This window comes from Salmo salar, chromosome ssa15, assembly GCF_905237065.1.
Source record: "Salmo salar chromosome ssa15, Ssal_v3.1, whole genome shotgun sequence".
Lineage (NCBI taxonomy): Eukaryota > Metazoa > Chordata > Actinopteri > Salmoniformes > Salmonidae > Salmo > Salmo salar.
Genome location: NC_059456.1, coordinates 56,820,319 through 56,831,488, shown reverse-complemented (window position 1 = coordinate 56,831,488; position 11,170 = coordinate 56,820,319). Strand labels below are relative to the sequence as shown.

General features: G+C 41.4%; 1 protein-coding gene and 1 non-coding gene across 2 annotated transcripts; both read right to left on the bottom strand.

Annotated features, from left to right (window-relative positions):
• Positions 1 to 2,006: 2,006 nt before the first annotated feature.
• On the bottom strand, positions 2,007 to 5,175 carry LOC123727312 (utrophin). Its single transcript, XM_045696078.1, has 3 exons — positions 4,877 to 5,175; positions 3,958 to 4,086; positions 2,007 to 2,021 (listed from the first exon to the last, which is right to left on the bottom strand). The coding sequence occupies exons 1-3, from the start codon at positions 5,057 to 5,059 to the stop codon at positions 2,007 to 2,009; spliced, it is 327 nt and encodes a 108-aa protein (XP_045552034.1). The 5' UTR covers positions 5,060 to 5,175.
• Positions 5,176 to 10,885: 5,710 nt separating this feature from the next.
• trnap-ugg (transfer RNA proline (anticodon UGG)) lies at positions 10,886 to 10,961 on the bottom strand. The gene has a single exon. It is a non-coding gene; the product is annotated as a tRNA-Pro (tRNA).
• Positions 10,962 to 11,170: the final 209 nt, after the last annotated feature.

Here is an 11,170-nt window from a genome sequence, read left to right as displayed (position 1 = left end):
TCACAGACCAATATCCTCGTCTCAGTTTGCAGGTACTGAAGAGGTTGCCACACGCGGACGCGGTGGTGACTGACAGACCTCGACAGCCACTGAGGGTGTTGAAGCACAAAAACCAGGAGATTTGGTTGAAAGGTTACAGCCATTCTCATAATAACGCGGCCACTGACAACTCGTACATAGGGTCCGACCTTTTCATTTGCGCCTCAGACACCAACACCACCCGCTGGTGGGGGGGTCCCGAGACACAAAGGGGGGGAATAGTAGCCCAGACCCATGATGAGCCTCATCGAGGCCGGTGGGGGGGGTCGAGACTACGGACAACACCGTACGAGGCCGCCAGAGCATAAATCAAATCTAGTTGTAAACTCCCCTATGAGAACAGTGAGGAGCAGACAGGCCCCTAGACGGGGATTATCTTAGAACACATCTAAGATAGTACTGAGGTGTACCACACTGGTCGTAAAGGAAGTCCAATGGACTTGTCCACCTCCAAAACAAATGGCAACAATAATCATTCCTTGCCATGTGTAGGTTCAACTACAATACAACTAGTAATATGCTCCAATCATGTGTTCCGATAGATAATATTTCAGAATAAATCGGTAGGAGTACTGGACCCCTTGAATACCAGTACCAATACCACAGTCAGTCCAGCAACACTCAGTAAGAGGATTTGTAACCTCACAAGTTAAATTGCTATTGATAATAGCGTCATAGGAGTCACTCAGAGTGCAACACGGGGAAGGGAATCTCCATTGCACTCTTCCAATGGTTAACACATGCCACTAATAAATAGAACCCTCCGTTCAGGAGAAAAGTTATTAGAAGTCATGAACCATGATCACACCACGTACGACTGGTCTAATACTTAAAGAGTACTTCCGTCGTGAGGTTAGCTCCTCCGTGGATAACATAGCTATGAAATAGACTTCATACCTACTGCCACTACAATAGTGGAAGACACAGTGACTTGTAGAAAAACTACTACAGACTCCCTTGACACCAATTCTGACGGACCTCCAGGCATTGACCTGAAAATTACCTGACTACGTCAGACTCATTCTGAACAAGTTGTAATCTGCCAGGATACTTGGTTTTCTTCCCTTGACATGCGCGATTGTGTAAGCATAAACGCACATGCACAACGGAACATCCAATTAGGATTTATGCTAGGATCACTTAAAGGTCCAAGCAAAATACCAGCCTTAGTAAAGTTGAACATTTACTTCTAGGCCTTCGACTCTACAGCACTCACCAGTTTTCTAACCAGAAGTCCATAGGTCATCCCTGTAGACTGCCCAAAACTAGTGCCTTACAGCTGTAGACTTATCATATAGTTGTCAACTTAGGATAGTACCCTAAGCGCCACCCCGCAAATTAGGAAAGCCCTAGATATGACATTAGACAATGCCATGATAGGGTCATTTTGCCAAGACCATGGACGTAGATAGAATACAGTCCAATTAGATGATTAAGGTGGCATAACTATATTTTGTTTTGTTTATGCTTTCATTCATTTTGTTTCATTTTCTTCGGCACATAGAAAGTGATAGAGCCATAAACAACTCCCCCATACAACCATCAGTTAGTGCCACAATGCCGCTCATTTGGGAGGAAATGTAATGATATATTTCATGAGTGTGTGTGCGTTGTTAACATCTGCCTAAGTTACTGCCCAGATATTCCAGTCTGGACGACCAGACGACGGGTCCGGAACGGCGATCCCAATCTGGACATCCGCTGCCGAGCCATGGAACGGACTTCTTCATTTGCAGAGACCCTACCCGGGTCGACCGCCAGATGGGGACCACAACGATGATCCACAACCAGGACAACCCACATTCATTTTTATGTTGGTTTACAACATGCAGTTTAATCGCAAGATTGAACCCAACATTGGGGGACTGTCATGACGTTGGCCTGTGGGTAAGGTTTATGACCCCCCCCCATAAATACCTTTCTCCCTTCCCCTCTCTGACCCTACTGAAGGACTTGAATGGCCTGCGTTAAATATAGAGAGTCTGGGAACATCAAACAAATGGGGAAAAGGAACCATATTTTGGTAATAAAACCAGTTGGAAATATGCTTTGGAACGTAATGAGTATGTATGTCAGTTTGGTTGTCATCTGAGACATTATGACTGATGACAGGACGACATAAACTGTACCTGAGAAAGTATACACCCTCTAGTTATCAGAGTAACATGGAATTGTTATGCAATTGAAATGTTTGATATTGAAATTGTTTGTTAGGAGATTAAATGTAATTTTAGCTTCCAAATGAGAGAATTGGGTTTTCATAAGGAAAGTGCCCTGCTTGATCAATGGCCCAACCATGTGAAGAGACAGGGGTTATAAACGATGAAACACATCCACCCCCTCTCCACTATATAAGCCTTTGACGAAAAGATAACCATGTTGTTCCAGTACGTGAGGTCTGCAGCCTCTACGTTAGAAGGACACACGTCAAGTACAGAACTAAGCCAACCTCGGCGTGAGCTTTGGTGGCGAATGGTATGAACTTTGAGCTTATTCACTACAGAAGTGATACTTCCTAGCCGTTGAGTTAGCAGCGGCCGCTGTAGACGTGGGCTAGGAAAGGACGGACGACGGATCCAGTCTAACAGACGGACGAAGATACCACCACGTATCCAATTTACCACCAGAGACATTCTTCCGAGTACAGGAAGATCTGTTGACCAACCCGGCCAGCATCTACGACCAATCTACCGAAGCGCAGCTCAGAGTAAATATTTATTGCATTTTCCTTTTCAAAAAGGGCGGTAATTTAGAATGCATAAGATAATGTATTTACGATAGCATAGCTGCTGTTTCTTTATTCCTAAGTCTTCCCGCTCTTTCATTCAAGCCCAACCCCCTTTCCTTTGTGTAACCAGCCATGATACAGGTTCCGTCCACCGGGACGTTTTCTGTATGACATCATCTGTATTCTGTGTATTTGTAATTCCGTGTGCTTAGTTTATTTAGTAAATAAATAATTAAACCCAATTTTGTATTGCTGATTCAACTTGTTAGCCAGGGTTTGTGAAGATAGCCAAGAATTTACAACTTTCATTATGAGACTGAAAATAAGATATGGGTTAATATTGACTGCTACCGATGTAAAGTATTACTAAGTATTTTAAGAGTTTATTCGGAAGATAACGGCTCTATAAACGTTCTTCCGTGGTGCCCCGACTTTCTAGTTAATTACATTTACATGATTAGCTTAATCAGGTAATATTAATTAGAGAAAGAATTTTATAGGTTAGCATGTCATATCACTTAATCCGGCATAGCCAAAGACAGGACACTATATATATATATTTTCACTCTTTCTGGGATTATAGTTGAACCACACATTTTTTTTAATGTATTGTTTCATTACAGAGTCAATAGGTAGAAAATGTTTGCTGAGTCATCACTTGCCATCGACTACAATGCATTATGAAAATGTGTCTAAAGCATGTTAGAAAAGACTCCAAAACACTCCAATCCAAATCATATTCTGAATGATGTTTCTGTACTGTCCCATGAATCCACATTTGTATATTTTTGTTATTGTAAACAGCATCTTTCAAACATGGATTTATGGCACAGTGAAAACAAATCCAAAATTAAGTGCACATACATCATTCAGAATAGGATTCTGATGTAATATGAGTTGGTGTGGAGTGTTTGAGTGTATTTGGATTATAGTCAATGGCAAGTGATGACTCCGCAAAATGTGACAACCAAAATAAAATATTTTAAAAAAGGATGAGGATGAAAGCACAGAAAGAGTGAAAATCAGGCCACACGTAGAAATGGGTGAACTTCCCCTTTAACGTAACTAACATATGTCACAACAAAACAAGGTAATTAAAATAAAGACAGATAGTGAAAAAAATTATTCACAGCTGTTACAGTTTAGCCTTAGCTGCCAAGCTAGCTAGCTAGTAAAAACCGTAAGCCTACGTGTAATGATAATGAAAGAACGTCTCTGACTTCTCCAGTCAGGTCCTGTCTTTGTGTCTCTGTGAAGCTGTATAAAGAAGAAGAGTCCATGGAGATCTCCACCTGTCTCACTCTCAGCATCCTCATCTCCTGTAGAGACGAGAGAGGGATATAGACACACACAAACAGATTACCAGGATAATATAGCCAAGGCCAAATGTCCTCCAGATCTTAAACAGAGCTCTACTGTGCTATGAGACGGGAATACATTTACATCTGAAATGGAGCAATGCACTTCAATGTATTCATATTAAAAAGCTTGTTAATGTTACTATCCCTCTCTCAATCTGTACAATGTACTCTTGTCAATGCGATAATTGTATTTTTACTGTGTTAAGATATACAGTGCCCTCAGAAAGTATTCACACCCCTAGACTTGTTCCACATTTTGTTGAATTTAAAATTGATTAAATCATAATGTCAAAGTGGAATTATATTTTTAGAAAGTTTAGCAAATGAATTAAAAATCAAAAGCTGAAATGCCTTGAATCAATAAGTATTCAACACCTTTTTTATGTAAAGACTAAATAATTTCAGCAGTAAAAATGTAACAAGTCACATAATAAATTGCATGGATTCACTCTGTGTGCAATAATAGTGTTTAACATTATTTTTGAATGACTACCTCATCTCTGTAACCCACATATACAATTATCTGTAAGGTCCATCAGTGGAGCAGTGAATTTCAAATACATATTCAAACACAAAGACCAGGGAGGTTTCCAATGCCTCGCAAAGAAGGGAACCTACAGCACATCTGGGTACCAGAAACAAAAGAGTGACAGAATTACACCTCTGTGCGTGTCGACGGATTGAATGACAAAGCTCTGAACAGTTGTAATTGTAACACACTGAAACAGTGATGTGAGAGTAGTTGTACCATGGCAGCTTTGATGCACTGGGAGACCATGTGGAAATTTAGGTTGAGTTTGGCCAGTTTGGGTTCCACTACATCTCTGCAGGCAGGACCTCTACTGGTCATCAGGGTGGCCTGGTCTCTCACACTGTCCACACTCAGACTGATGTCATCCAGCTCCTCTAGCAGGGTCTTCACATAACACATCGATCAAACAATTAATACATTAACAGGTTCATCAATAGCTAGTACTCAAACTATTATTTTACCACACAGGCTAATATTCTCAAACTCTGCTAATAGAGTCAAATTAAATTGTAATAAACCAATATTGAACAAATGTCATACTGACAATTGTGGGCCTTCAGTTCCATTCTGGAATTTGTCACTCCTTATGCTTTTTATTTATTTAACCAGGAAAAGCCCATTGAGACCCAGAGTCTGTTTTTCAAGGAAGACCTGGCCAAGAAGGCGGCAACAATGAATACATTACATAATTAAAACATACAACAATACAACATGATCCAGCCTTAAAAAAAGCATTTACACTCCTCTGTAACAGAGTCTCCCATCAATATTTTTTATTAATTCAGTGGCACTAACATATATAGATGAAGCATGGATTGTAGACTATTCCATGCGTCTGGTGCACAAGACGAGAAGGCAGTCTTGCCTAGTACTGTGAATGTCCTGGGGACTTTAAGTAGCAACCATCTAGCAGACCGGGTATGGTAACTGCTGGTGGTGAAGGAGACCAGACTACATAAGTAAAGAGGGAGTTTACTCAAAAGGGCTTTGTAGATGAACACATACAAATGTATCTTTCTGCGCATATAAAGTGAGGTCCAACCTACCATTTGGTACAATGTGCAATGGTGGGTGAGTGACTTGGCATTTGTAATAAAGCGCAAGGATGCATGATAAACAGAGTCCAGTCTCTGTAAGATGGAAGAGATTGCATGCATATACAGCAAGTCACCATAATCAATTACAGAGAGAAAAGTGGCCTGAACAAGCTTCTTTCTAGCCAAATGCTGGAAGCAAGCCTTATTACTAAAATAAAAACCCAATTTCAATGTAAGCTTTGTCACAAGATTATCCACATGAACTTTAAAGGACAACTTGTCATCCAAACAAATACCTAGGTATTTGTAGGATGACACTTTTTCAATGGATAAGCCACCAGATGTGACAATGCTAACATTCTTTGGCAGAGTTCTAGCTCTGGTAAAGGTCATGAATTTAGTTTTTTTGTATATTCAAGACCAGTTTGAGACCATAAAGGGAGATCTGCAGTGACTGAAAAGCAGTCTGGAGCTCTCCAACAGCCTGAACCAGAGAAGAAGCACATGAATATATGACTGTATCATGTGCATATAGATGTAACTTTGCATCCCATTTCCCAAATCATTAATAAAAAGTGAGAACAACACAGGTGCTCAAATGGAACCCTGGGGCACACATCTATTAATCTCAAGAAAGCTAGACTTGTGATTGTCAGCATATGCACATTGTGTTCTGACAGAAAGATAGTACCTAAACCAATTGGCCCCTTCACTGAGACAAATGTTTCTGAGTTTAGCTAGCAACATGGTCAACTGATTCAAAGGCCTTTGATAAATCCACAAAAAGAGCAGCACAGTGTTGCTTTTTATCAAGTGCATTAATGATGTAATTTGCCACTGCCATAGCTGCAGTTGTGGTGCTGTGCCCCGATCTAAAGCCAGTCTGAACCCTGCTCAGTATGTTATTTTCAATTAAGAATTTTTATAATTGTGATGTTCACTAGGGATTCATAGACTTTGGCCAGGATAGGGAGTTTGGAGATAGGACGATAGTTATTAGCGTCTGAGGGATCTCCACCCTTCAGCAGATTTCTAAATGCTGCGTATGGAATTGGTAAAGAGACTCAAGTTGAAAATGTGGTCCAAGTTGTCTCGACCTGCAGACTTTTCAGTGTCTATTGCCTTTAGTGCTTTATAGACCTCAGTATAAAAAACAGGCTCAAAGTTAAAATGGTTCACATGAGAGTCTATATCATAGTTGACTGTAACAGAGCTTACTTTAGAGGCCTGGGCCCCACCATTATCAAAAACTGAACCAGCAGATATGAAGTGCTTGTTAAAAACACCTACAGTATCGGCTTTATCTTTCACTTAATTAGAATCCATCATTAAATGGTCAGGAAGGCCAGAGGATACATTAGAACCTGGCACTGATTTGATTAGCTTCCAGAACTTGGTAGGGTTGTTTAGGTTCTCTGTGACTGCATTTAAATAGTAACCTGATTTGGACTTCCTGGTCAATACTGTGAATTTGTTTCTTAGCGCTCTGAAAGAGGCCCAGTCAACAGGAGCATTTGTATGTCTAGCTAGAGCCCAATATACATGTCTTTTTCTAATTAATTCTGCCAAGTTATCTGAAAACCAGGGATTGTCCCTTCCACTGATTCTACATTTCTTCACAGGGGCATGCTTATCACAAATAAAAAATAGTTCCAGGCAGTGTCAACATCGGGAATCAGACTTAATCTCTCAATATTATGGTACAGATCATGAACGGATGCTCATCAAACTGTCTAAAATGTCTTACAAAAATATAACGGGGTTTGGCTTTGGTCATTTTTGTATTTAAAACACAAGCAATTGCACAGGGATCACTGACATCATTACAGAATATCCCAGTCGATGTGTATTTGTGAGGGGTATTTGTTAGCATAATGTCCAATAGCGTTGATTTGTTAGGTGCTCTGGGATTCGGTCTTGTAGTCACATTAATTAATTGAGCGAGATTCAGAGAGTCACACAGTTCTTTAAAATAGTCTTATACAGATGTAAACATGTCCCAGTTCAAATCTCCTAAAATAATGAATTCGGAGTCATTTAGCTTGGGCAGGACATCAGAAAGAGAGTTAAGTGCATCTCTTAAACCGAGGGCGGTCTGTAGCAGCCGACTACAGTGATGCGGGAGTCCTTATATATGCTCACTTTAACCGCAAGCAATTCAAAATGTTTGGCTTTGATAATCGAGAGATTTTCAGAGGTGTTAAATTCGGATTTAACATAAATTGCAAACCCTCCTCCTTTACTCATCTGTTCTAAAAACGGTGTACCATCAATAGAAATCGAGTTATTTGACACAGATTTCTTTAGCCAAGTTTCTGAAAAAAACGTTACGTCTGCATTTGTCGTTTTGGCCCATATTCTAATCATGTCTATTTTTGGAAATAGACTTCTGACATTAACATGCAAGACACCAAAACCTGCTCTGTTTTTAAAATCATAGGGAGTCGGTAGAGATTGCATGGTATCTACCGGCCCAGGGTTTGGTCACACATTACCAGAGATCAACAATAAAAGCATAACAATATATCTCAGTTGCCCAATGCGTGAACCGAGGTAAAGACCACCTTCCATAGACACCTGAAACCCCAACTCTTTAAGGAATACCTGGGATAGGATATAGCCCCCCCCCCCCCCCCCCCAAAAAAAAATAGAGAGATGTACTATTGTAAAATGGTTGTTCCACTGGATATCATAATGCACCAATTTGTAAGTCGCTCTGGATAAGAGCGTCTGCTAAATGACGTAAATGTAAAAAGACAGTTTCAAGTTGGATATTCGCACTTTCAAACCTCAATAGCTTTCAAACCACTTGAGCCACAGACTCCAAATAAGTGTCATGATATTGGAAGAATTGTGCACAACATTGCACAGGTCTAATTTTCACAATTTGGACATTAGTTCACTTTCCAAAGCCAATAACCATGTGGAAATGTGAGCAGCATCTTGTATTCCTAGTTGAATTAGTTAGGAAGCATAAACAAAGTACAAACTTTTTTTACATTCAAATTTCAATAGCTCCTTGCTCATGTGACCTACTTGACTCAAACAAGGTTCAGAATGTCCACTGACTACCCTTCTATATTGCACACCCTTTAGTTTGTCCAATTTCATATCACAAGATTTTACATGTATTTTTAAAAATGTAAGATTTCAAATAGCTCATTGGTCATGTGACCTAATGACTTCAAACAAGGTTCATTATTTCCACTGACGACCATTCTACACTGCTCAAAAAAATAAAGGGAACACTTAAACAACACAATGTAACTCCAAGTCAATCACACTTCTGTGAAATCAAACTGTCCACTTAGGAAGCAACACTGATTGACAATAAATTTCACATGCTGTTGTGCAAATGGAATAGACAACAGGTGGAAATTATGAGCAATTAGCAAGACACCCCCAATAAAGGAGTGGTTCTGCAGGTGGGGACCACAGACCACTTCTCAGTTCCTATGCTTCCTGGCTGATGTTTTGGTCACTTTTGAATGCTGGCGGTGCTTTCACTCTAGTGGTAGCATGAGACGGAGTCTACAACCCACACAAGTGGCTCAGGTAGTACAGCTCATCCAGGATGGCACATCAATGCGAGCTGTGGCAAGAAGGTTTGCTGTGTCTGTCAGCGTAGTGTCCAGAGCATGGAGGCGCTACCAGGAGACAGGCCAGTACATCAGGAGACGTGGTGGAGGCCGTAGGAGGGCAACAACCCAGCAGCAGGACCGCTACCTCCACCTTTGTGCAAGGAGGAGCAGGAGAAGCACTGCCAGAGCCCTGCAAAATGACCTCCAGCAGGCCACAAATGTGCATGTGTCTGCTCAAACGGTCAGAAACAGACTCCATGAGGGTGGTATGAGGGCCCGACGTCCACAGGTGGGGGTTGAGCTTACAGCCCAACACCGTGCAGGACGTTTGGCATTTGCCAGAGAACACCAAGATTGGCAAATTCGCCACTGGCGCCCTGTGCTCTTCACAGATGAAAGCAGGTTCACACTGAGCACATGTGACAGACGTGACAGAGTCTGGAGACGCCGTGGAGAACGTTCTGCTGCCTGCAACATCCTCCAGCATGACCGGTTTGGCGGTGGGTCAGTCATGGTGTGGGGTGGCATTTCTTTGGGGGGCCGCACAGCCCTCCATGTGCTCGCCAGAGGTAGCCTGACTGCCATTAGGTACCGAGATGAGATCCTCAGACCCCTTGTGAGACCATATGCTGGTGCGGTTGGCCCTGGGTTCCTCCTGATGCAAGACAATGCTAGACCTCATGTGGCTGGAGTGTGTCAGCAGTTCCTGCAAGAGGAAGGCATTGATGCTATGGACTGGCCCGCCCGTTCCCCAGACCTGAATCCAATTGAGCACATCTGGGACATCATGTCTCGCTCCATCCACCAATGCCACGTTGCACCACAGACTGTCCAGGAGTTGGCAGATGCTTTAGTCCAGGTCTGGGAGGAGATCCCTCAGGAGACCATCCACCACCTCATCAGGAGCATGCCCAGGCGTTGTAGGGAGGTCATACAGGCACGTGGAGGCCACACACACTACTGAGCCTCATTTTGACTTGTTTTAAGGACATTACATCAAAGTTGGATCAGTCTGTAGTGTGGTTTTCCACTTTAATTTTGAATGTGACTCGTAATCCAGACCTCCATGGGTTGATAAATTGGATTTCCATTGATTATTTTTGTGTGATTTTGTTGTCAGCACATTCAACTATGTAAAGAAAAAAGTATTTAATAAGATTATTTCTTTCATTCAGATCTAGGATGTGTTGTTTAAGTGTTCCCTTTATTTTTTTGAGCAGTATATATTGCACACCCTTTAGTTTGTTCATTTTCATGTCCTGCTGCATGGTATGTGTTATTACCCCTCCTTTCCACTTTATGTCCACCCAGTCATCTTTTCCATGGCAGATCTTCTCATTTTGAAGTACTCTATTTTTTATGTAAACATAATGGAATTCTGATTAGTTATCGGCAAATTAATACACAGGCCAAATTTGTATACTGTTTTCCTTATCACTATAATCTAGTAGTAATTTAGTAGTAGATGTAATATCCTTTATGCCCCATTCTACACACAGCCTAAATTATACATTTACATTTTAGTCATTTAGCAGACACTCTTATCCAGAGCGACTTACAGTAGTGAATGCATACATTTCATACATTTTCTTTTTTTTCTCTGTGCTGGCCCCCCGTGGGAATTGAACCCACAACCCTGGCGTTCCAAACACCATGCTCTACCAACTGAGCTACAGGGAAGGCCATACATTATTTTTACCTTTATTTAACTAGGCAAGTCAGTTAAGTACAAATTCTTTCAATGATGGCCTAGGAACAGTGGGTTAACTGCCTTGTTCAGGGGCAGAACGACAGATTTGTACCTTGTCGGCTCAGGGATTCAAACTTGCAACCTTTCAGTTACTAGCCCAATGCTCTAACCCCTAGGCTACCCTTTACAGGACAATAGCAAA